The following is a 25,000-nucleotide window of genomic DNA, read 5'->3' as shown; positions in this document are numbered from 1 at the left end:
ACCCTCAGGGAGACAGCCCCGGCTTCTGGGAGCCACAGACGTGACACTGTGAGGCCGTCCCCACGGAATCCCCGTGTGGAAGGGAACAGAGAAAACGTTTTCTCGAAGGCGAAGCTGAGGTCAGAGGGGAGAGGACAGTTAGCAGCCAGGGTCCTAGGTGAAGATGTGGGCTTTCCCGCCACACGCCCGCCTCCTGCCCCTCCTCAGGCTCTTTCTGGGGAGGCGGCTGCCCGTCCGTCCTCCTGGCTGGGAGAGAGAGTCCTGCAGGCCGGGGAGCGGGGTGAAGGGCCTGCCAGGGCGTCCCCGGCCCAGCCTCAGGCACCAGCTGCCCCTCTCGGGGGCGCGGGGCTGGGTGGTTCAGGCTCTGCAGGGGCGGCACCTGCTGGGGTCAGGCCCCGTTAGTTAACCCCGCCTTCCCCTCCGTGACCCCATTTCCTCCGTGACCCCATTTGCTGCGTAAGAACAGCCCTGGTAGCATTTCCAGCCGCCGGCTGGCATCGCGCTCGGGCATGGGGCTCTGAGGCTGGGAGCAGGGGGCTCTGTCTGTCTGAGGTTCTCAGGGTCAGCAGGTCGGCACTCCTGGTGAGTCTCCCAGGGAAGGGGTCTCTCCTCAGCTGGTCAGGTCTCAGTCTTCAAATGCAGCCGAACCAGGAGGTGCAGGGCGGTCTGGGGACAGGGAAAGGGCCGGACCAGGGAGCGGACTGCCAGCTGAGGTGGCGGGAGTCCTGGCGGCCCAGTCCCGGAGGCCCAGTCCTGGCCTCTGCGGACCAGGGCCTGGCCGGAGGCCGCTGGGCAGGGGTGGCCACAGGCGGCCTGGACCGCGGATGCTGCCGGGTCAGGCGGGTGGGCTGGGCAGAGGGGCTGGCTCTCAGCAGGGACACACTGACTCCTTCCCTTAGAGCTGCTGCGGGCCCAGGCGGACATGGGGGGTTCGGTGGGGGGCCAGAAGGCGGGAAGAGAAGGCATCCCAGCTGTGGACACTCCCGCCCGCCCCCCACGGGCCGCCGCTGGCCCTGCGCGCACTCCCTCCGCCGGAGGAAACTTTGCGCGGCCCCCTCCTCCCCACACCAGCCCTCCAGGTCCGCCGGGCTCACTCCGAACCAAACCGGGTCGGAACCGCGAACTGTTTCGCATGCCATCCCGTTACCGTGGCAACACCATCCGGCGGCGGCGGTCCAATCGGAGCCCACGGCCTCTCCGGGGCCGTTCCCAAGGTGAGACCCGGGCGGGCGGACGGGCGCGGAGGCCGGGGAGGGGGCGGCCGGGCCCCGCTCGCTCGCTGACGCCCCGGCGGCACGGCCTGCGCGGCGCGGCGGCCCCCGCCAGGCGGCCCGGAGAGCGGCAGCCGGGCGGACCGGGCTCGGCTCCGGTTGCCAGGGGCGGGGACGCGGGTGACGTGAGCCGGGCGGGCGGGCGGGCGGAGTTGGGACCCGCTCCGGGAGGCGGGGACGCGCGGAGGGAGGCGGCTCTGCGGCGGGCGCGGTGGGCGCGGGCGGCGGGGCCCGGGATCCCCCGCCTCCTCCTCCTCCTCGGCGCCGCGCCGCCGCCGCGCGCCCCGCGCCCCGCGCTCCACGCGCCCTCGCCCCGCGCCTCCGCGCCCGCCTCCCCCTCCCTCCGCGGCGGCCGTCTGCAGGGCGAGCGCTCAGACGGAGCCCCGCCAACTTGAGCTGCGCCTTCCGCCCCGGAGCCCCGCCACCGAGCACCCCGACCCGGCGGGCGCGGACCGGCCCCGGCGCCCCGCCTCTCCTGTCCCCGGACCCCGCCGGGCCCGGGCGCGGGGCTCCCACCGGAGGCGAGAGACGCGCTCCTCCGGCCCCGCCGCGGCCCCCCACCCCGGGCCGGCCGCCCGGTCCCCGCGGGCCTCGCCGCCGTCCCCGCCGGGCTCTCCCAGAGGCGCCGCCGCCGGCCCGCGCCCCGGGGAGGATGTGCGCCCCCGCGGGCCGCCCCGCCTGAGCCATGCGCCCCCCGCGGCGGCGGCGCGCCGGCCGGCATGGAGCCCCGCGCGGCCGCGCTCTGACCGCTGCGCCCGCGGCCGGCGGCGGCGGACCGAGCAGACCCGGCGCCGCGGGACGGAGCGAGCGGAGCGGAGCCGCGCGGATGGCCGGGGCGAGCGCGGTCTGAGCGCCGCTCGCGGAACGTGACCATGTGGATCCAGCAGCTCCTCGGACTCAGGTGAGCGGCCCGGGGCGCGGGGGCCGGGGGTGCGTGGGTGCCGGCCGGGCGGAGGGGCTTTCCTCGGGGACCCTCCCCGCCCCCCGCGAGCGGCCACGGGTGCCCGGGGAGCCAGGTGGGGGCCCCGGTCCGGAGCTCGGAGCTCAGCGCCCCGCAGGGAGCGGCCGGCTCTCCCGGGGACTCCGGGCGCCCGGGGTCCGGGCAGGGGCGCGGGCGGCCGGCGGCTCCGCCACGCAGTGTCCGGGCCGCCCTGTGCCTCCTCCCGGCCCCCAGCGCGGCGCCGGGCGCGGGGCGCGGCGGGCCGGGGACCCAGGGCGGGGGCCGGGCGGCCGGGGAAAGGGAGGGAGAGAGCTGGGCGGGCGGAGTTGGAGGAAAGCAAAACAAAACCGCCTCTGCGCCCGGCTCTCCGCCTCCGGGCTCCGGGCGGAGCGGCCTCCGGGCTCCCAGCTGCCTCCCCAGCTGCCGGCGGGTGACCTCGGGCGGCGGAGCGCACAGCTGGCGGGCAGCTGGGGCCGGAGCCGCGGGGGATCCGGGGGCGCGCGGTCCTCCCTGCCCCCATCCGCCCCCTGAGCCGCCAGGGGCGCGCCCTGGGGCCGGCCTGTGCCCGGGACTCCGGGGCGAGCTGGGAGGACTGGGAGCCTGGAGCCCGCGGCGGGGGTGCCCGGAGAGACCCCTTTCCTTTCCGCAAACTTTGCCGCCTGCGGGGTCGCCCGCCTCTGCCTCCGGCGCACAGGGCGCAGCTCGGCACAGCGATCCCTTCGCGGGGAAGGCGCCCCTGGGCCGTCACCCTCTCGCTGGGGGCCCCTGGGAGCTGGTGCGTGTGGGTCCCAGGTCGCGGGGAGAGCGGGGAGGACGGAGGTGGAGGCGGAGGGCGCCCAGTGCGGTTCCCAGTCCGGCCGCTGGGATGCACTGCGCTCCCGCGCTGGGGAGGGTGAGGAGCCGAGCCCCGCCGGCTGCCCAGCCGCCCCCACAGCCGCTGCCGGCCAGAGCGGGGGGAGTGAGCCCCAGGGAGGACCCGGACGCGTCCTGGTTTTGAGAAACCAGAAGAGGACGGAGCTCGCCAACCGTTTTCCGGCTCCCCGCGTGGAGGGGACGATGCTCCGTCCTGTCCCGGGTCACGGCTGCTGACAGCAGCGATGCAAACTGTCAAACGCTGTCATTGGCCTTTTTCTGGAAAGCAGCGTCCCTCCCGCAGGAGCCCGGCTTGTCTGCTCTGCCATCTGGGCGTTGAGAGGTTAACGGTGAGGCGCCGGCTTTGGCATTGGCTGGGCCTGGACCTCGGTGTGTGCTCGGACTAGATAAGGCTCTGGACGCCGGCAGCACGGAGCAGAGGCTTTGTGGGTGACCCAGCCAGGCACCTCGCCCTCTGCCTCCGGGTCTCAGCCGGAAACGGCCCGGGGAAGGATCTGGGGGTCCCCGTCGGACGCTGAGCCCCTCTGGAGCCCCGGCCCCGGCCCCTGAGGACCGCCTGCCGGCCAGCTACCGGCACAGACATGTTTGTTTTAATCTGTGACACGGTGCCAGGCGGAGAGAGCCGTGTGTCGGTGAGGGAGAGCAGTCGCTGCGCGGAGGGACTGGAGGGACGCTCTGTGGCTCAGGCTCCCCGGCGGGGCCCACAGCCTCCCCAGGGGGCGCCTCCCCAGCTTTGCCTTAGGGAACAGTCCTGTGGGGGACGCGGAAGTTTGACCTTTTGTTTCTGGAAGTGGGTCCGGGAGGCTGACCGGCCAGAGCGCTGTCATGTGGGAGCTGTCCCCCTCTCCCCCCAGGGTCTGCGGCTCTGCCTCCCGCCAGGCAGGACCCCAGGCCTGCTCCGGAGGGGAAGGCGCTCCCTGTGCTGGGCTGCAGGCGGGGCGGCCTCCCGCTGGCCAGGCCCGGCCTGGCTGTGACAGGCCCCCTGAGCCTGCGCCTGAGCCGGAGGCAGAGCTCAGAGGCAGGGCCACCCGTGGGCCCTGAGCAAGGGCCGCTCCTGCTGGTTTCTGAGACGCAGCCGGCTCAGTGCTGCGCGGCTTGGAGTGGAGCCTGCGGGAGCCTCTCCCTCCAGCGGGGAGACGGACGGTCTTTTCAAGCTGCTTTTTTCGCCTTTGGGGGCAGTTGTAGCAAAGCCCTCAAGGTCTCTCCCTTCGTGCACAGGGACGCTGGTGTCTCCTGGGACTGCCCAGAGCGGCTGCCCTGGATGGAGCCCCTCTGTGAGCGCCAGGGGCATGGAGGGGGCAGTGGAGTTAGGCAGTGGGGGTGGGGGGGTGGGAGAGGGTGTGAGGGAGGCTACTGAGCTGCTGACCTCCAGGCGCTGCTCTGCCAGGGCTCCTCACCCGAGGTTTGACAGTCGTCCTCAGGAGTTCAGTGGCAGCCAAAGTCACGGCTCCTTCCCGCCTGGCCCCTCAGAGCAGCTGTCTGTCCTCCTCCCGGAGGTCCTTGGCCCCTCCTCTCGGGGAGGCCCCGGGGGTGGGGGTGGGGGTGGCCGTGGGAGGGGCTGTGTGACAACATTCTCTCTTCCTCTTTTCCTTCCTGGGACACTTCGCAGCTGCGGAGCACACGGACCCGGTGAGGCTGGCCACGGGGCCCGTGGCCACTGTCACCGGCCTGGAGAGGCCCAGGGCGGGGGCTGAGCGGGGCTGCGGAGGGCGGGACCGGGGACGCCGTCCGTCCGCCCGCCCGCAGGCAGCCCTCCCGGAGACTCCTGCCCGCCGGCCGCTGCTCTTTCCAAATGGGTCGCAGCGGAGCCCGGGAGCGTGGAGGCTGTGGCTCTGAGCGGGGACGGGGATGCTGGGATGAGTCGCCATTTCAGGAGGCAGCTCAGGTCCTCCCACCGCGTGGCGCCCCTTCCCCGCCCACCCAGCCCCACCGGGACCCTCGTCCTGGCGGAGGAGGGTGGCAGCTCCTGCCCATTTACCTGAATCACGGGCCTCTGGGCCTCCAGGCCGTGAGGACGCCTTGGGAGGGAGCAGGACTGGCCTCCTCTGGGCCCGGACAGGGAGGGACCTGCTCTCCCCGCACTTCCTGCCTCCTGGCCGGGCACTGGGATGGTGGTGGGGATGTTGGTGGGAGCGGCAGCGCCCAGCCTGGGCCTCGGAGTGCCCACCCTCGGACCCGGGCACCAGCAGGGCGTTGGCAGGAGTGAGCTGGATGCATGTCCGAGCCCCGCATCCTCTTGGGCTCTTTGCGGGCAGACTCAGGGCACCCGGAGCAGGTGGGCACAGCTCGGCCCGGGGCACCGTGCAGTGGGCGAAGGCCAGACCCTGGCGGACCCATGGGCACCGCCCTGTCCCCCCCTCACCCCTCCACCCCCCCGCCCTCTGGGCGGCTGCTGGACCGGTTACGTAAGAGGCGCCTGCCTCCCTGCACGTGCACGTGGCCGGCAAAGGGCGACAAGTCAGTGGAGACGAAGCTGATGCAAAGCTGAGCCGGAAGCCAAATATATCCTGATCTAGATCGCATGCTGCAAGACCGGCTCGCGAGGTTTCTCCTGCCGCTGCCGGCCAGCCAGCCGGGCGCGGGGAGACGCAGGGCTCTGGACTCGCCCCTCCGAGCCCCTTCCAGGAACCGGAGCCGCACGGGCGTCAGGGCCGCCCGGCTGCGTTACGTAACTCAGAGGGACTCTCCGTTCATAGAAAGTCAGAGGCGGCGGCCATCAGAGCCCGGGCCCTCGCCGACGAGGGAGGGGGCGGCTGGCTCCCCAGGGTCCATCCACATCCCGGCTGGGTCACACCTGCCCCCTGGGGGGGCCTGGCTGCTCGCTCTCTGTACCCCAATCATCAGCCTGGGACCAGGCTGCTTCCAACCAGTGAGAGGAGGGCTGAGTCCCCTGCCCCCCTGGGAGGGCGGGGGGGGGGGGCGGAGGGGGAGGGCGGAGAGGGGGCAGGGCAGCTGTGCTGGGCTCAGGCTCTCTCTCTTTGGAAAGCTCCTCAAGACCTTGCCGGTTTGGCTCAGTGGATAGAGCGTCGGCTTGCAGACCGAAGGGTCCCGGGTTTGATTCCGGTCAAGGGCTCATGCCTGGGTTGCAGGCTCCTCCCCAGCCAGGGCCCCGGTCCGGGTGGTACAGGAGGAGCCCATGGATGTGTCTCACTCACATCCGTGTTTCTCTCTGTTTCTCTCTCCCCCTTCCACTCTCTCTAAAACCAATGAAACATACCCTCAGGGGAGGATTCACACACGAAACAAAGAAGGAAGGAAAACAAAGGAAGCGCTTTCTGCCGGAGGCAGGCCGGAGCCCCCTCCCCCCCTCCCCTGTGGGGTCTCCCTAGTTGGCATTGTCTCTGCTGACCCCGGAGCCGGAGTGGGCTGACCTCCTGTTGGCAGGACGGCCCTGCGGCTGGGCCTACGGGGCGGGGAGGGGCTCAGGCTGGCGTTTGCATTTCTGCTGAACGCGGGCACTCAGCAAGGTGTCCCCTCCTCTTGTCCCCTCCCACCGGACAAAGGCGGGCGGCAGCCTCGCTGGGCCCATCCTCCCCGGCCCCCAGCTCTGTGTCTGCCAGTCCTGGGCCCCCACTAGGACTCCTGCCAATTTCCGCTGTGTCTCCGGGGCCGGCCACGGGGGCCGTCCTGCCAGGCCGCTGCCTCTCTGCCCGCCCACCGTCCCAGCCCGCAGTGGGCAGCCGCCTGGGAGGTGTGGCCGTGGAGGGAAGCCAGGCTGGGGCCTCGCAGCTGGCAGCGTGTCTTGTGGGGGTGAGGGGTGCCCTGGGGATCCGAGGGTGGGCTCCTGCTTTGTGGGGGGGAGGAACCTGGTCCTGGGGGGGGGGACGGTATCTCGTTCTTCACCGCCTGTGAGCAGTGGCCGGTGCGGAGTGGACACCCAGGAGAGGTCATGGGTGAGGACGTGTCCATGTGGCACGGGGCCCTGGCTCTCAGGCCTCGTCCTTGGGGTCCCTCCTCCCTGACCTCCTGCTGGACCTGGGGAAGCAGTGCCAGCCGCGGCTGGTCTTACGTGGAGGCCCTGCTGTGACTCCAGCGGATACATCCCTTCGGCCAGGCTTCCCGGCGCTCACAGCCCCGCCGGGAGAGACGTGCCTTTGGCCCGAGGACGGGGTTGTGCCCGGAATGCAGACACGTTCGGGGAAGATGACGCCCTTGAACTCTTGCAGTCATTATTGGTTCACCCAGGGTTCTGGTCGGTCTGTGACCCCGTGGGAGGGCGGTGGGGGGATGGGAGGAAGGTGAGAAACTGTCCCGATGGCTGCTCCTGCTCATTCCCCCCACCATCCATTCAGGCCTGTCCTTGCTGCCCGGGGCGCCCCGCCCTGAGCCGTGCGGGTCCAGAAATGGGCGGGTTTCTGTCCCTGGGGAGGGGCAGTGTGTGTGTGTGTGTGTGTGGCGGGGGGTGGAAACACTGGATCCACATGGAGACCGCACTGTCCAGGAGAAAGAGGGCACGGGCCACATTTGTATTTTGAGCAATGTCAGCAGGCACAGTGACAGAAATAACAAAACTGAAACCAGCTTCAATGAGGCACTCACTTTAACCCCTCGGGTACCAGTGTATCACTTCCACGTGTGTCCGTGTGAGAGGGCGTTAATGGGGATAAGTCCATGCTCTCAGCCTGGGCTCTCCTGAGTCAGGAGTGTGACTCACGGTGGTTCTGCCAGTTTTGAGGATGCCAAAGCAGGGCATTTTCACTGCTTCCTGGAGTCCCAGCTGTGGCCTGCACCCCCCGGGGCTCCAGGGCCCGTGGGCTGGCCTGTCCTGTGGCCATGCCCCGTGGGCACTCGGGGGAGAGCAGCCACTGGGGGAGCCACGGCCACCACCCTTGTTGCTATGGCTGCGCTGCTCTGTCGGCTCGGGGTCCGAGAGGTCGGCCTGGCCACAGCCCCCTCAATTCAACAGTGGGGTCCGCCCAGAGCCGGGGTGTGGCCCGAGCCAGAACAGCGAGTGGGTGGGGGGCGCTGCCTTCTTGGGCCCACTCCCTCCAGGGCTGCAGGAAGTGCTGCGGGGACCTGAGGCGAGTGCAGAGGCCTGGCACCTGTGGCACCGTTGGAGGCCGGCCAGGGCGGAGCCGGGCCAGCAGGCGCCCGGCAGGGTGGGCAGGGCCCTGCGGGGAGTGTGTCCCGGTGTCCTCGCTCCCACTGGAGCCACCTGGGGGGTCCCCGTGGCCCCTTGAGCACGTTCTCTGACGACGCGAGGGCGGGGCGGGGCACCCGCACCTGTCACCACGCTGGCCGCCGCCACCTTGGCCCCTGGGGGCAGGAGGGACTGAGTCCCCGGGGCCACGTTTGAATGAAAATTTAGGAACATTGTTCCCGAGTTAGGGGTGTGTGTGTGTGTGTGTGTGTGTGGTGGGGAGTGTGCAGTGGGGTGTGTGCTGGTGTGGGGATGTGGGTACGTCTGCTGGGCAGTAGGGTGTCACCTGGGTGGTCGCCTGGACCCCTTTTCATCCTGCAGATTAGCGTAAAGAGTGTGGACCGCGGGATAATCCCGTGATGTGGGTGTGGTATGTACAGGTATTGTGGGTGTGGGTGTGTCTGCTGGGGAGTGTGTGTGTGTGTGATGAGGGTGTGTGACAGGTATGGTGTGTGGGTGTGGTGGGGGTGGGTGTGCGGATAACTGTGTGAATGTATGACATGGGTGTGGAATGTGCTGTGTGGTGGGAGTGGGTGTGTCTGCTGGGGAGTGTGTGTGTGTGTGTGTGTGTGTGTGTGTGACGTGGGCGTGTGACATGGGTGTGGAGTGTGCGGTGTAGTGGGGGTGGGTGTGCGGATGACTGTGTGTGTGTGTGTGTGTGTGTGTGTGTGTGACATGGGTGTGGTGGGGGGTGTGGGTGTGCAGATGACTGTGTGTATGTGTGTGTGACAGGGGTGAGGTGTGTGCGGTGTGAGGGGGGAGTGGGTGTGCGTATGACTGTGTGGTTGTGTGTGACATGGTGTGGTGGGGGGTGTGGGTGTGCAGATGACTGTGTGTGTGTGTGTGTGTGTGTGACATGGTGTGGTGGGGGGTGTGGGTGTGCAGATGACTGTGTGTGTGTGTGTGTGTGTGTGACATCGGTGTGGTGGGGGTGTGGGTGTGCGAATGACTGTGTGTGTGTGTGTGTGTGACGGGGTGTGGTGGGGGTGTGGGTGTGTGAATGACTGTGTGGGTGGTGGTGTGTGGTGGTGTTGGTGGGGTGGTGGGGTGTGTGGATGACTGTGTGTTGGTGTGTGTGTGGTGATGGTGTGGTGGTTGTGGTGACTGTGTGTGTGTGTGTGTGTGTGTGTGTGGGACGGTGTGGTGGGGGTGTGGGTGTGCGGATGACTGTGTGTGTGTGTGTGTGTGTGTGTGTGTGTGACGGGGTGTGGTGGGGGTGTGGGTGTGCGGATGACTGTTGTGTGTGTGTTGTGTGTGTGTGTGATGGTGTGGTGGGGGTGGGGGTGTGCGGATGACTGTGTGTGTGTGTGTGTGTGTGTGACGGGGTGTGGTGGGGGTGTGGGTGTGCGGATGACTGTGTGTGTGTGTGTGTGACGGGTGAGGTGTGTGCGGTGTGAGGGGGGGAGTGGGTGTGCGTATGACTGGTGGGGTTGTGGGTGACAATGTTGGTGGGGGTGTGGGTGTGCGTGTGTGTGTGTGTGTGTGACATGGTGTGGTGGGGGGTGTGGGTGTGCGGATGACTGTGTGTGTGTGTGTGTGTGTGTGTGTGTGATCGGTGTGGGGGGGGGGTGTGGGTGTGCGGATGACTGTGTGTGTGTGTGTGTGTGACGGGGTGTGGTGGGGGTGTGGGTGTGTGAATGACTGTGTGTGTGTGTGTGTGTGTGGGACGGTGTGGTGGGGGTGTGGGTGTGCGGATGACTGTGTGTGTGTGTGTGTGTGTGTGACGGGGTGTGGTGGGGGTGTGGGTGTGCGGATGACTGTGTGTGTGTGTGTGTGTGTGTGTGACGGGGTGTGGTGGGGGTGTGGGTGTGCGGATGAGTGTGTGTGTGTGTGTGTGTGTGTGTGTGTGTGATGGTGTGGTGTGGGTGTGGGTGTGCGGAAGACTGTGTGTGTGTGTGTGTGGGACGGTGTGGTGGGGGTGTGGGTGTGCGGATGACTGTGTCGGGAGTCTGGGGGCGGGCGGGTGTCCGGGCTGCCCCTCCGGGGAAGAGGGCGGGGGAGACAGCAGTGCTCGCGGGAGAGGAAGCGGCCACCGCAGACCCGGTGGCGGGCGGTGCAGGGGCACCTTCTCAGACGGGCTGATGGGCAGCTTTTCCTGCCACACAGACATGGGGGGGGATGAGGGGATGTGAGGGCGAGCCTGCCCAACACAGCACCCGCCCAGCCTCTGCACACCCGGGGAGCCGGCGGGAGCTCTCTGGGAGGGGGCGGGGTCGCTGAGGGCCCCTTCCTCCTGGGATCAGCAGTGTGCGGACAGCGGGGTGACCGGGATGCGTGCGTCCGCCTCCATCGGGGGAGATCTCGGAGCAGAGAGAGCTCCCGGCGACCTCGGCGGAATCCGGTCATGAGCTCGGACTTCGAGGAGCGGGTTGTCCTCAGACTCTGACGTTCAAACCCAGGGGATGTGTGGGCGGCTGGACGGCCGGTCACGTGGCTTCTTGTGGCCAAGCCCGTCGGTGCACCTTCCTCACATGGGCCCGTGGGGGCTGTTGGGGAGGTTCTGGTGAATGAGGGCGAGGCCGTCAGTCACGCACCAGCGGCTTCGGGGCGGCCCTGAGGGCAGGCCGGTGTCCCAGCCCCTGCAGGACGCTCTCGCTGCTTCCTGGGTCCCTGCCTCGGGCTGGGGGCAGCGGAGATGGGAGGGGGTTCTCGCATCCAGACAGGGCTGGGGAAAGAACGAACTCTCTCAAGTCGCTTGTGAAGCAGATATCACCCTGATAGCAAAGCCACGCAAAGACAGCCCAGAAAAAGGAGACTGGAAAGCAATGTTTGTGAACATGGATCCCTCCCCCCCCAAAAAAAATCTATAATAATAAAGGCATAATATGCAAATTAGACCGGACAGCTGGCCGTCCTTCCGGAAGAAGCCGGGGCTGCCAGCGGTGAGGGCCAAGCCTCTTGCACGAATTTCGTGCACCGGCCTCTCGTCCTTAATAAAATATTAGCAAATACAGCCCGGCTGCAAAAAGAAGTACATGCCAGTGGGGTTTAGTCCATGGATGCAAGGATGGCTCAGTCTTTGAAAATCCACCCGTGCCGTCTGTCCTATGAAAGGCTGAAGAAGAAAAGCCACAGGAGTGTGTGCATGTGACAGAGTCAGCACCCGTTTGGGATAAGAACGCTCCGGAATGCCAGGATGGAGGGGCACTCACTCACCGTGAGGAAGGACATCTTCGAAGGCCGCCGGCTGATGTCAGACTTCCTGTGGAGACGCCGGAAGCTCCCCCCGCGGCCAGGGCTGAGTCGAGGATGTCCACTCGCCCCCCGTTGTCCGCCATCGCGCTGGGATTCCGGCCAGGGTGATATGGAAGGAAAGCAGGTAAAGGAGACGCAGAGAAGAAGGAAGAGAGCTGTCAGCATCTCTGTATTTGCGGAAACAGACAGACGATACGATTTTCTACACAGAAAACCTATGATATAAGAAAACCCCCAGAACTGCCTGGCTGGCGGGGCTCAGGGGTTGAGCATCTACCTGTGAACCAGGAGGTCTTGGTTGGGTTTCCGCAGGGCACGTGCCTGGGTTGCAGGCGTGCGGGAGGCAGCCGATCCATGACTCTCTCCGTCTCTGAAATCAGTACAAATATATTAAAAACAAAACAAACAAACAAAAACCCATGACCTGGCTGGTTTGGCTTAGTGGTTGGAACATCAGCCCTCTGACTGCAGGTTTGATTCTGGTCAAGGGTGTGTATCTCCGTTGTAGGCTTGATACCCGGCCCTGGGTGGGGTGCGTGCAGGAGGCAGCCAGTCGCTGTGTCTCTCTCACATGGATGCTTCTGTCTCTCTGTCCCTCCCCCTCCCTTCCACTCTCTCTAAAAATCAACGGAACAATAGCCTCAGGGGCGGATTAACCAAAAACTCCAGCTGATACTTTCTAGTTCTCCGTCGGAGATCAGCACTGGCTTCTTTTTGGGTGTGTGGCCTCGTTGGGGACCCTGGAGCTGGGTGTAACAGCAGTCGGGATGTGCCGACGGGGGCGGGTAAAACGATGGCTTTCTGGAATGTGCCGGCGGAGGCTCTGCCCCAGTTCTGAGGATGTGAAACAGCCACACGCGTCCCCCGGAGCCGGGTGCCGGGAGCCGCCTTCGGTGACAGTAACGGCCGGCCGGTGTGTGCTTGCCGGCAGGAAGCGCCGTCCGGTCCGCACAAACCAGGTCAGCCCGAGGCAGAGCGGCCTTTCCGGGCCGCCCCGCCCCCGCCGGGCACGTGGCACGTGGCACGTGGTGCTGGGGAGGCTCCAGGACCGAGCCGGGCGGCAGCCAAGCACAGACGCTGTGGCTCCGGTTCCAGCTCGAGCAGCGGGGCGGGGGGTGAGGCAGAATGCCGGTCTGTGCTGTGCTGTCTCCTTTCAGGCTGTACGAGGAAAGTGCGTGTGCACGTGTGTCTGTACCCATGTGCATTCACGTGTGTCTGCGTGTGCGCCCATGTACGTGTCTCTGTGCACGCATATCTGTATGTGCATCCATGTCTGCACATATGTGAGTCCGTGTGTGAGTGTGTGTGTGTGTGTGTGTTGTGTGGGAGCACCGCATACACACATGCTGCGTCAATGCTGCTGAGTGGCACGCAGGGAAGCTGTGTGTTGGAAGGGACTCTGGGCGTCTGAGAGCCGATGAATAGACCCATCGCTTCTTTCTCCTTCCTCCCCGCCAGTGGGCAGCCCGGAGCCACCAGGCCTCCCACAGCCCGGCTCAGCGCTCAGTGCCCAGCCATGCCTCTTCCTCCCGCCTGTCCTCTGGTCCTCAGGGCGCCCTGCACGGCCGTGTTGTTCTCTCATTTTGCAGAGGACGACACTGAGGCTCAGAGAGGTTAAGCGATTTGTCCAAGGTCACACAGCGAGCTACAGGGAGGGCTGGGCCTGAACCCCTTTCATGGACTGTGAGGCCCAGGCACACGGTTTTCACCGCCCCTTATGGCTCCTGATTTTTATGTAAAGTTTGCTTCTCACTTCCTCAATTACACACTGCCCTTTGGGGGGAAAAACACAAATAAAATAAATCAAAGACTCGCAGGCCCTGCTGCTGTGAGGTCAGGTGAGCACCCTGCGGCCTGGCCCTTGTGGCCAGCAGCCCCGCGATCAGAGGTCCCCCAGGCCCCTGGGTTCTGAGTCGGAGGGGGGGCGTCCAAAGGGGGATCGTCCCAAGGGGGTCGGCCAAGGGGGAGGTTGTTTTGCAGCCAGAACGAGCGCGGCGTCACGCAGGGGGAGCAGCTGTGACACAGATACAGTCATTCAATCCCGTTAATAATTAAAAATAAACACGCGCTAATTCCGGGAGGCCCTCCCGGGAGCTCCGGAATGGAACTGTGGGAGTGAATGAACGGTCACATGAGAGAGCCAGGTCAGGTGTCTTAGAATTCCGGGGGAGAGGGCTGCCCACCGTGTGTGTGTGAGTGTGTGTGTGTGTGTGTACCTGTGTGCGTGTGCCTGTGTGTGAGTGTGCTTGTGTGTGTGTGTGTGTGCCTGTGTGCGTGTGCCTGTGTGTGAGTGTGCCTGTGTGCGTGTGTGCCTGTGTGTGTGTCTATGGAGGTATAATTCATCTCCTGGAACAGTCACCGTTACGTGTCCAGTTCAGTGATGCTCAGAGACTGCCGTGCGTACAGCCGTGACTGGTCCAGATTTAGGACACCCGCCCTCCCCCCCCTCCACCCCTCGTGTGACTAACAGTCCGTCCGTTTCTGCCTCCGCCTCCAGGGCCGCGCCTCCGTTTTGCTCAGACGTGCTGTCCCGATCCTTAGCTCCGCCCGCTGCCAGCTTTGCTGTCTCGTTGGCCTCACTGTGCGAGCTGCCCCCGAGACGCCCCTTTCTGGATCTAGCCCAGCCGTCTCCGTGCCTGCTGGGGGCCGGGGCCGTCCTCCTTCGAGGTGCGGACGGCGATGCTGCTGTGAGCACCGCGGGCTCTCGATCCCCTCCCCCCGGTGCCGGCAGCCACAGCCCTGGACTCCAGCCGCGGGTCGGGAGAGGCCGGTGTGGTTAGCCTGGCGGGAAGCTCAGAGGGACCGGGCCCCTCCTCCGGTTTGGACGGCTCCTTCCCTTCACCCTGAAGAGAAGGGCTGGTTCACACGGCCCTTGTTCACTGTCCACTCGTCAGCGGTCAGTGTCCGTGGAGTGTCTCATGGTCTCGCGTGACCCTCGTCCTGTGAGTGAATACGGTTACCGTGGTTCCCGCTCTGCCTGGGAGCCCTGGGCTCCGTGGGGGGCTGCTCCTCACGGGCCCCGGCTAGCCTAGAAGAGGATTTGTTTATTGATCTCACAGAGGAAGGGAGAGGCAGAGAGAGACATCGATGATGGGCGAGAATCGCTGACCGGCTGCCTCCTGCACGCCCTCACTGGGGATGGAGCCGTCAGTCAAGCCTGTGCCCCGACAAGCGAACTGTGACCTCTCAGTTACTGTGTCAACGCTCAGCCCTGAGTCCCCCCGGCCGGACATCTGGTTGTTTCCTTCCCGGGGGACAGGGTGCCACTTCGGGGCGCCCCCCTCCCAGGAGCAGAGGGCACCGGGCCTCATTGTAGAGGGGCCGTGTGGGGGGGAGCCCGGGGCGGCCGCACAGGAAGCTCCTCCGGGAGGCAGGCGGATGCTCAGCTGCACGGCTTGTTCCCGGGGGGCCTCTCCCCGAGGGAGCGGGGCCCTGAGGACCCGACTCCCCCCTTCTGAGCCGGGCCCGAAGGAAGCCTGTCCGGTGTCACTCACGGAGCTCGGGGGAAGCTGGTCCGGGACCACAGGGGCCAGCGCACCCCCTTCCTTCTGTCCCTCCGGCACCTGCTCCTCCTCAGACCCCCTCCCCCAGTCCGACCCTCCTGCCTCTCCCTAGAGACCCCTCCCCCCCCCCCCCCCCCCCCCCCCCCCGGTGCTGGTCTCCTGCCCATGTGACACGTTTATGTCTGTTAAGACGTGGAACTTTCTAGGAGAAGCGGGAGACTCAGGGGCCTTGGTTTTCCCTCCGAGAATGCAGGAGGCCCTGGTCCCTTGTCCATGCGTGGTCTCAGCGTGTGCATAGAGCTAGAGCCCTCCACAGGGGCGGGAGGACTGGCAGGTTGTGTGTATGTGTGTGGAGGTGCATGTAGGTGTGTGTGTGTGTGGAGTGTGTCTATGTTTGTGGGTCTTTGCAGAGTGTATGTGCGTGGAGGTGCACGTAAGGGTGTGTGTGTGTGCGCGCACACACGTGTTGTGGGGAGGGGTGTCAGACCTCAGTGCACTTGAAACCAATTAATAAATGTGTGTTCCTTCATCCATCATCTGTCAAGCAGCTCAAAAACTTTAATTAAGAAACTCTCCCCACAGCCCTCCCAGGTCAGGAAGTGTCGTCAGCCTATTTCACAGATGGTAAACTGAGGCAGAGCAGGGTGCAGCAATTAGTCTGAGGTGATGCAGAGTCAGCACAGGGCACGGGGCCTCCCGGAGGAGCATGGGCAGCAGTGGCCGCTCCGCCATTCGGTCCTGTCCTGCGGGGAGGGGGGAGGGGGGGCACCCACACAGCGTGGCACCCTGGCTCTGTGGTCCTGGGCCAGGGTCCCACCCGGCACCGTGGCCAGGCCTCTTGGGGCCCTGCCTACCCTCTGTTACCCCTCGCTGCTTTCCTGTGACGGGCGGGAGGCCCTGGCAGGCCGCACCCAGGCTCAGAGGCCCTCCCAGCCAAGGCCAAGGCCAAGGCCAAGGCCAAGACCAGGCCTCCGCGGGCTAAACCCTTTGCTGCCGTGTGCTTTGCGCCAGGGTCTGGGCTCTCCTCACTGTTGTTGGGGGGGTGTGGCCAAAGCCCCCTGCGTGCCCGAGGCATTCTGGGAAGAGCTGGAAGGTGGCGGTGGCTGTCCGTGAATCAGCCGCGGTCCGGGCCCAGAGAGGTGGCCGCACGCAGCAGCCTCGGCCCCAACCGCGTCTCCTGTGGGACCGGGCGCCGGGCTGGAGGGAAGCCTGTGGGCCTGGCTCTGCGGCCTGTGCGGGGCCACCAGCCTGTGGCCACCCCGCACCGCCGCCTCCCTGGCGTGGGGGACTCGCCATCTCTGATCCCGTCCCCGCTGTCCTCGCTGGGCCCTTTGGCCCCCGTGGGCCCGGCTGCCTCCCGCAGTCCTGGTCCCTGCGCTGCAGCCACACCCTCTGGCTCCTCAGCCTCCAGGCCTGGCTCCTCCCTCCCCCCTCCCCTTCCCTCCTCCCCCCTGCAGTTCCAAAGACAGACCATTCGCGAAGGGAGGGAAAGCTGAGTTCATTTACGACAAATCCAAACTTGGCAAAGGTTTCCCAAAGCGGCCGCTGCCTCGCAGAGGGTCCGGCCTCACCGTCTCTGAGACCATGCGGTGCAGCCGGCCAGACGGGGGCTGAGCCCGGCCTGGCCCCGGGCCCGATGTCCTCTCTGCCCCCTCCCCTCCCCGCAGAGACAGCGAGGCCAGCCCTGTCCTGTCCGAGGGACTCAGCTCTCAGATCACCCCCAAGGCGGAGAGAGGAGGCGGGGCCTCGCAGCTCCAGGCGGGGGGCACGGGGACGCTCACCAGGGGCCCCCTGGGGGCTGGGGCTGAGGGCGGGACGTGGGGCTCACTGTCCCTGCTCATTGGACGCCCAGGCTTCGGGCTGACGCAGTGCCGCAGGGGCCGGGCCACGGAAGGAGCCGGAGGGTCCGGCCTCCAGGCGCCGGGACGCATTTGGTGCTGAACTTGCCAAGAGCAGGGACAGCCCAGCGGTGCCGCCTAAGGAGGTAGAGACGGTCACGCGGATACCGGATGCTGTTCCCACTGGACGTGGGGAGAGGCGTGGCTGCCCCAGCCCAGGGGGAGGGGCGAGAAGGAGGAGGCTTCTCCAGCTGGCACAGCGCAAGCTGGCTTTTGTACCCTTAAGCACCCTGGCTGTTTGGGGCCGACCTCTGTGCCCGGTTCCCCGTGACAGGGCGGCGGCCCTGTGGGCTGGCTCGTCCGCACCCAGTCCTGCTGAGCTTCCAGAAGTCCCCAGGGCGAGGTCAAAGGTGACGGTGGAGATCTGACCCACGCCCCTGGCATTCCTCCCGTCCGCTGGCAGAGACGACCAGGAGCCACGCAGAGAACATTCCAGAAGCAGGAACGTCTGCCTGGAGGGCCCCCGTGCCCAGCATTTTTCGGGGCTCGTGTGCTCTTGCCCCACAGCCCGCGTGTCCCCGGCCGTCCTGTCTGAGGGGCCTCCCCGAGACCCCGCTCACCCTCCTGGCTAGGAAGGCACGGGGACCCTCCCAGCGGCCGGAGCCCCTCTGGTTGCTTTCGCTGAATCAGATGCTCCAGAGGGCGGGCTCCTGTGGGTCCCAGCCCCCCACATGCCGGCACGTCCTCATGGGGGGCACGGGGGTGGGGGCGGAGCATGGGGACACCGGGAGCTCTTTGTCCACCCAGGAGGGAGGAGGCCCTGAGGTCAGGAGGGCCCGGGAGCTGAGCGAGAAGGAGGCGGCTTCTTGGACGGGCCCAGCGCACGCTGGCACGGTGACGGGAGGCCCCGTGGCCGAGCGGGACTCGGTGGGCAGGAGCCGCAGGGCCTGGGCCCGCTCAGGCGAGAGGGCCCTGCCACTGCGGGAGGAGTCCGCGGGCATGAGCCGCCCGGGTGGGCGGGAGTTTCCGGCCAGTTGAGTGACAGGTGGCAGAGGTGGCAGGAGGTGGCAGAGCAGACACCCCAGGAGACATCGAGACGGGTGAGGGGGGTTGTGGTCTGGGTTCCCGCATACTGCTGGGGTTCACGGCTTTTGTAGGAAATGTATTGTTCACACGGTGGAGGCCCGACGGGGCCTGGCCAGAGGCTCTGCTGCCACCCCCAACCCAGAGGGGGGTCCCACCCCCCTTGGCCCTCCTGCTGTGTCAGGCAGGGGGCAGAGAGGGGTTTAGGGGGGCGGGAAGGACTTAAAATAACAACATGGCTAGCCATCATGGCTCAGGGGTTGAGCATCGACCTAAGAGCCAGGAGGTCACCACTGGATTCCCGGTCAGGGAATCGATTCCCAGTGTGGGGTGTGCATGAGGCAGCCGATCATTGATTCCTCTCATCATTGATATTTCTGTCTCTCTCTTCCTCTCCCCTCCTCTCTGACATGAATAAAAATATATTTTTAAAACTATGTAAGACAACAACAACTAACACGTGAGACCAGGGCTTGCGGCACGGTGGGCGTGACACGCGTGGGCATGACGTGTGGTGGGCGTGAACCTCGGTGTGCAGGCCTCTGAGGGCCGGCCGGTGGATGCCCGTGGGCGTGGAGGTTTGCCTCATAAGGAGAGACCAGCTAACTAACGCTCTGCCTGCAAATTGCTTGAAACGCCAAAAACACACACAGGTGTGTGCGTGAGCGTGCGTTCGGGTCACGGAGAGCCGGCGGCTAAATATATCCGGTAAATGAGGAAAATGAGCTGCTTCTCTGTCCGCGGCGGTCCAGGCGCTAGCTGCGGGCTCCAATTGGAGCGCTGATTTACCCATTTTTGCAGAAAATATAAATAGCACACGGTGTGGAGAGCTCGCTGTTCACACGCGTAGTGTGTGTTCTCCCCGTCGGAGGTGGGGAGCAGCCAGGGGTGGGTGGGCGGCGGATCCAGCAGCTCCACGGAGCAGATGGAGGCACCTGCTTCTAGTAGGGGCAGCCCTGCCAGCATGCCACAGGCCGAGCCTTCCTCTGGCACCAGGGGCCACGCCGAGTGACTACGCCCTCCCGACTCGTCCCTGGGCCCCGGAACCCAGTGGGTTCTTCGGGATCCAGGTGAGGGAGAAGGTGCATTTGTGAGTCCTTTATAACCGTGTCTTGTACTAATTAATCTGTACCAATTAATGCTAATTAATCTGGCCTGTTTCAGTGGATGAGCAGTGTTTGTATTAGTTAGCTATGGCTGTGTAACAAATGGCCACAAACTCGGTGGCTTTGAACAACACACATTTGTTGCCTTATATTTTCTGTGGGTTGGGAGCCTGGGCCTAGCTCAACTGGGTACAGTGCAAGCTACAACCTGAGTGTCTGCTGGGCTGCGGTCTCATCTGAGGCTGGACTAGGGAAGGGGTCGTGGCTGCTCCAGCACACGGTTCCTTTGAGGCTGCCTGGCCCAGGGCTTGGTTCTGCTGGCTGTCAGCCCCTCATCCTGTGTCCCTCTCCAAATGATAGCTCACACCATGACAACTTGCTTCTTCAAAGCCAGGCATGAAGAGAGTCTTCTAATACGATGGATGTTAGAATATTAGGTAACCCTAGAGGCCCGGTGCACAACATTTATGCAATGGAGTGGGGGGGTCCCCTCAGACCGGCCTGCACCCTTTAATAGTCTTGAAGCCTTCAGGGGATGTCTGACTGACGGCTTAGGCCCACTCCCTGTGGGGTAGGACAGGCTTCCCCCACTGCTGCTGGACTCGCAGGGGCTGAGCTATGCTACTGCATTAAGTGTGTGCCCCCTGGTGGTCAGTGTGCATCATAGCGACCGGTTGTTCGGTCGTTTGGTCAATTTGCATATTACACTTTGATGCGTATCGATTACCCTGGAAGTGAGTCCCCCCTCGGCTGTTTTCTGTTTTCAGAAGTGAGTCTGGTTCCAACTGCCTCCAGGAGAGTGACTAGAGGAGGCGAAACAAGAAACACTGGGAGGCAGGGGCCATTGGCTGCCCATCTCTGTGGTCAATGGCTCTGTCTGGGGGTTCCTAACACAGCCGAACCTCGGTTCTCGAACTCAGTTTGTGCCTGAAGGTTGTTCGACACGGAGATGAAGTCACTTTTTCCCACAGAAATAATGCAGCCCATCGCTGACACCAGAGACCAGTGGTCGGCAAACTGCGGCTCACAAGCTACATGCGGCTCTTTGGCCCCTTGAGTGTGGCTCTTCCACAAAATACCACGTGTGAGCACGCACGTGCAGTGAGATTAAAACTTCATGGCCCATGCGCAGAAGTCGGTTTTCGGCTTTTAAAAGAAATTTCAATTGTTGTACTGTTGATATTTGGCTCTGTGGACTAATGAGTTTGCCGACCACTGTCCTAGGCTGTGGCTCCAACATGCCGTGGGTTGGCAATACATCGCAGTCTTGGAGATGCTAAACGTGCAAGCAGTGAGCCTCTTAGAATCCACACACACACACACACACACACACACACACACATGTGTGCACGGACATGTACAGGGGCTGCCCATATGTATTCATCCTTTGAATAATTATAATTCCAGTGGGTTGCATCTGAAAAAGAAAAAGAAGCATCAGTCAGGCTAGGAGCTGTGAAGGTGTGTATATTCTTTGGGACACCCTGCATATCCACATGTGCACACATATGAAGCATTTGTGTGTAAATAGGTAAACAGAGAGGTGGTAAGGAATCGGCTCATGTGACTGGAGGTGGTGAGTCCCAGCGTCTGCGGTCGGCAGGCTGAGGCCAGGGGCGCCGATGGCCTTGGGTCCGGGCCAGGAGCCAGCGGCCTTCACCCCGAAGGGAATTCCGAGGCCAGAGGGACGGGTTCGAGTGGCGGCACCATGCCAGCGCTCGGGCCAGGCGGCTCCTTCCGGGGTGTTCTTGTGGGGACGCGGGGCAGAGGGGGAGCCGGAGTGGGCCGTTTCCCGGCAGGATCACAGCGAAGTGTCTCTGCCCAGAGTGCCAGCCGGGGACACTCGGCTCCCCTCGGTCTCTGACTCCCGTGATCCTCTCACCAGACACTCCCACACTGACCCAGTGTCCAGGCGGCCATGGCCCGGTCAGGTCCACACGTACATTCCCCACCAGACCATCACCCGTGGTCCAGGTGGCCTCACTGGAGGGCATTTTCCCCACAGATCTAGAGAGAGTGGGAGGGAGGGAGGGGAGGAAGGCGGGTGAGAGAGAAACATGGATGTGAGAGAGACACCCACTGGTTGCCTCCTGCATATGCCCTCCCGGTGCCAGGGAAAAAACATGCTACCCAGGTACATGCCCTTGACTGGGACCCATTGATGTTCCGGCTGGCTCTCTAACCACTGAACAATACCAGCCAGGGCCCCCATTCACCCTAATGCCATTTTCAAAGACCTATTTCCAAATAGGGTTACATTCTTAGACATGAATTTTGGGGGGCACTGTTCACCCCACTACACCCCCCTGTGCGAGTTCGAGGCTGGGAAGGAGGTGGGTCAAGGGTCATGGGTCATGGGTCAGTGGGCTTTGCTTCCCTTAGTCCCCGAGCCGAGGCCTCAGTGGTCCCCTGAGAACGGATGCCCATCGCAGGACTTGGCAGAGCGCCCTCCCCCTGGCCTGTCTCTGGCCACCACGCAGGCCCCTGCCATCCAGTTTGACGGGACGCCGGGCAGGGCCGGCTGCGGGCGGGGCCGTGGCGCCGTGGCTCCGGTGCCGGAAGCTCTGTATTTAGACACGGAAGGTCGTTCCCACCCCGGGAGGGAGGACGGGCTGGTGGGGCGGGCCACGCCAGCGCTCAGACCAGGCGGCAGCCTTCCGGAGTGTTTTTATGGGCCGAGGGGAGCGAACTGGGCCATTTCTCTGCAGGATTACAGCCATGTAACCTGCGCGATATACGAGCTACACAATGGGCCTTTGACGCGAGAGTCGGGGCGGATTTGGAAATACGGCGAAGGTAAACTTCTGAGCCGGCCCCGCTGGAGACGGTGTTTCCCGGGCCGCGGCTGGGAGCCGGCGGGGGCGCGGACGCACATCAGAGACAGGTGCAGCCTTTGTGCTGACAGCCAGACGCGCACAGAACGCCTCTGTCCGGCGGACAGACGCCGAGTGTAGCGCGGGCGCCTGGCTGAAACGCCCACTGTCACCCGCCCCTGAATGCCGCTCTGTTCGGCGGGCGCTCGGAGGCCGTGTTTCCAGCCGCACGGGCCGCGGGGCGGGGTCACCGGGCCAGGCCGGCAGCGGCCCGTCTGCAGCCACACCAGCCGCGGAGGGCAGGCATCTGGGGCACGGCCAGCGCCGGCCACACCCTGCCTGGGGCGGGCGTCTGGGAGGGAGGGCCCAGGAGAGGGTCTGGGGGGTGGGACCAGCTGGCTGTTGGGGGTCTGGCCTGAGGCAGGGCTGGGGTCCTCCCCCCAGGCCTTTCTGCTCCCCCTGAGATGCAGGCTGGGCAGAGGGAGAAGCTTAGACGGGACAGCAGGTCAGTTCTCTCTCTGGTTCCGACAAAGCCCCCAGCTCCATGGTTGGGGGGGACGGGGGAGGCCAGGCCTCTGGACACGGCGGGTCCTGAACGTGTGGCTTTCACAGAGGACATGCAGGCCGTGTGCTCGGGCTCTGACAGCCCCCGGGGGGCGGACTGTCGGCCCTCTGTGATCTTGGACGGGGGAGCCGGTCTCTGCCTCCGTGTCCCACCTGCAGGACTGAGGGATGGGGCAGCCGCGGGTGGCGGCGTCTCAGGCCACCGGTTTCAGGCGCTGCTCTGAGCGCTGTGGTCTGTCCTCAGCCACCCTGCGGTCGTCCCATTTCACAGATGGGGAAACTGAGGCCCAGGCCCTGGGAGCCCAGCTGGCCGCGTGTAGGCTCCGACCGCATCGCCTGCCAGAGACCTAGCTCTGAGGGAGCGGTCAGAGTCAGATGGCCGGGATGCGGATCTGGACTCTCAGCGGCTGTGTGACCTTGGTGCACCGATCGCCCTCTCTGAGCTCATTCCCATCACCTGTAGGAGGATAATCCGTCCCAGGGGTGGGGGAGTGTTAAACCGAGGAATGCAGTAAGGCGCCTTCCACAGTGCCCGTCTGTGCCCTGCAGGGAGGTCAGCCATGTTCCCCACCCCCAGAGCTGGGTGCCCCGCAGGCCCTGGGCAGCTAGTGGGACCAGAGTCCCAGGCCCGCTGTCCAGGGGGGCTGAGTTGGGTTGGCCCTGACACCTTGCTTCTCCCTCCAGTTCCAGGTGAGGCTGGTGCGGGGACCCCTGAGGGCCTGTGGGCGGCACACTCCCTTCCAGGGGCCCGGCTGTGACCTGGATGTGACCTCACAGGCCTGGTGATGCAGAGACGGGCCGTGCCCTCAGGGCTGGGAGGGGTGCCTGCTGCGGTGCCTCGGGGGCCTGTGCCCAGATCCGGCCTCTGAGCTTGGAAAATGCCCCGTGGCCTCACCAGCGGCAATAAGTGGTCACCTGCCTTTCCTTTCATTCGTTCAGTAGCTGTTTGAGGTCACTGCCTGAGGGCCGGCTCCCACGGGGCCCTGGAGAGCCGGGCGGAGCCAGGACAGGTGCTGCAGGACAGGGATCACCCACCAGGATGGGGCGGGGTGCTGGGTGGGGGAGGAAGCAGGGCCAGGAGGAAGAGGAAGGGGGCAGGGAGAGGAGGGGAGGGAGGGGGGGGATAGCCCTGCCAGGCCAGGAAGCAGGGCCCTGGGTGTCAGGCCCACCTGTGGGTCCAGTTTCTTGCTGCACATGAGCTGGGGTTTTAGAAACCGGCCGCTGCCCCCACCCCCACCCCCACCCCCTGTGGGCGGAGCGCGTCCCGATGTCTGGGGGCAGCTGACAGTTTCCTCCGGAACCCCCCCCCCCCCCCCCCCCCCCCCCCAAGTCCGTGCTGTGCGCTCAGTCCATCCCGCCGGTCAGGAGCTCCCAGGCCAGTGGGAAGGAGGCAGACTCCCTCCTGCCCGGGTGAGGGCGCTCCGGCGCCTTCAGGGGCTGAGCCCTGCTTCCCCAGCCCAGGCGTCCTGAGCCGGTGCGGGGAGCAGGACCCAGGGCGGCCCAGGGGCCTGCCTGGCTGCAGCGGGGAGGCCCCGGGTGAGGGTGAGGACGATGGAAGGGGACCCCCAGCGATCTCTCATCTCTCCTGCTTCTCAGACACCCCTCTCCCGACCCCCGGGATCCTGGGCTGGGCAGGTGCTGGCAGGCACCTGGGTCTCGTCACTGGCTCGCAGGTAGGGCACCCGCCCATTGCACAGGTGGGAATGCTGAGGCTCCGGCACGTCGACTTGTCGGGGGCGGCTGGTACAGGCAGAGTGGGCCCGGCGATGGGGCGGAGGTAGGACTGGGGGATCCGGTGAGCTCGCCCCCCCGGCCTCCCTGGAGAGCCGCCCCCTCCTCCCTCGCACGGCGAGGCCCGCGGCACCCTCCCAGCGTGGAGTCTGGTCAGCAGGCGGCTGTCCTCTGCCTCTGTCACCTCAGGTCATCCCGGCAGGAGGACGGAGCCAGCATGAAGCTGACCTCCTGCTGCAGAGCCTGCGCTCTTAGCGGCTGCTGTGGCCGGAGTGATAATGGCCGGGAAAAGCGTCCGGTGGCTGTGTGTGCGCGCGTGTGTGTGTGTGTGTGTGTGTGTGTGTGTGTGTGTGTGTGAGAGAGAGAGAGACAGCCATCCTCGTGTGTGTGTGTGTGTGTGTGTGTGTGTGAGAGAGAGACAGCCATCCTTGTGTGTGTGTGTGTGTGTGTGTGTGTGAGAGAGAGAGAGCCATCCTCGTGTGTGTGTGTGTGTGTGTGTGTGTGTGAGAGAGAGACAGCCATCCTTGTGTGTGTGTGTGTGTGTGTGAGAGAGAGAGAGAGAGAGACAGCCATCCTCGTGTGTGTGTGTGTGTGTGTGTGTGTGACAGCCATCCTCGTGCGTGTGTGTGTGTGAGAGAGAGAGACAGCCACCCTCGTGTGTGTGTGTGTGTGTGTGAGAGAGAGAGAGAGACAGCCATCCTCGTGTGTGTGTGTGTGTGTGTGTGTGAGAGAGAGAGACAGCCATCCTCGTGTGTGTGTGAGACAGCCATCCTCGTGTGTGTGTGTGTGTGTGTGTGTGACAGCCACCCTTGTGTGTGTGTGTGTGTGTGTGACAGCCACCCTTGTGTGTGTGTGTGTGTGTGTGTGTGTGTGAGAGAGAGAGAGAGAGAGACAGCCATCCTCGTGTGTGTGTGTGTGTGTGTGTGTGTGAGAGAGAGAGAGA

At 65.1% G+C, this 25,000-nt stretch overlaps 1 protein-coding gene across 2 annotated transcripts in view; it reads left to right on the top strand.

Annotated features, from left to right (window-relative positions):
* The first annotated feature begins 1,017 nt into the window (after positions 1 to 1,017).
* AJAP1 (adherens junctions associated protein 1) overlaps positions 1,018 to 25,000 on the top strand; it is a 65,777-nt gene continuing 41,794 nt past the window's right edge. Inside the window, exon 1 of one of the 2 annotated variants that reach the window (XM_045570540.1) lies at positions 1,018 to 1,214. Coding sequence is in view for 1 of the 2 variants with exons in the window: in XM_036461108.2 (XP_036317001.1) it covers positions 2,144 to 2,172 (29 nt within the window). In the remaining variant the exon portion in view is untranslated. Of the gene's footprint in view, positions 1,215 to 2,021; positions 2,173 to 25,000 lie in introns of those variants that run through there. The other variant, XM_036461108.2, reaches the window with a different exon arrangement.

This window comes from Pipistrellus kuhlii, unplaced genomic scaffold, assembly GCF_014108245.1.
Source record: "Pipistrellus kuhlii isolate mPipKuh1 unplaced genomic scaffold, mPipKuh1.p scaffold_m20_p_34, whole genome shotgun sequence".
NCBI classification, from domain to species: Eukaryota; Metazoa; Chordata; class Mammalia; order Chiroptera; family Vespertilionidae; genus Pipistrellus; species Pipistrellus kuhlii.
This window is presented reverse-complemented; position numbering and strand designations above follow the sequence as displayed.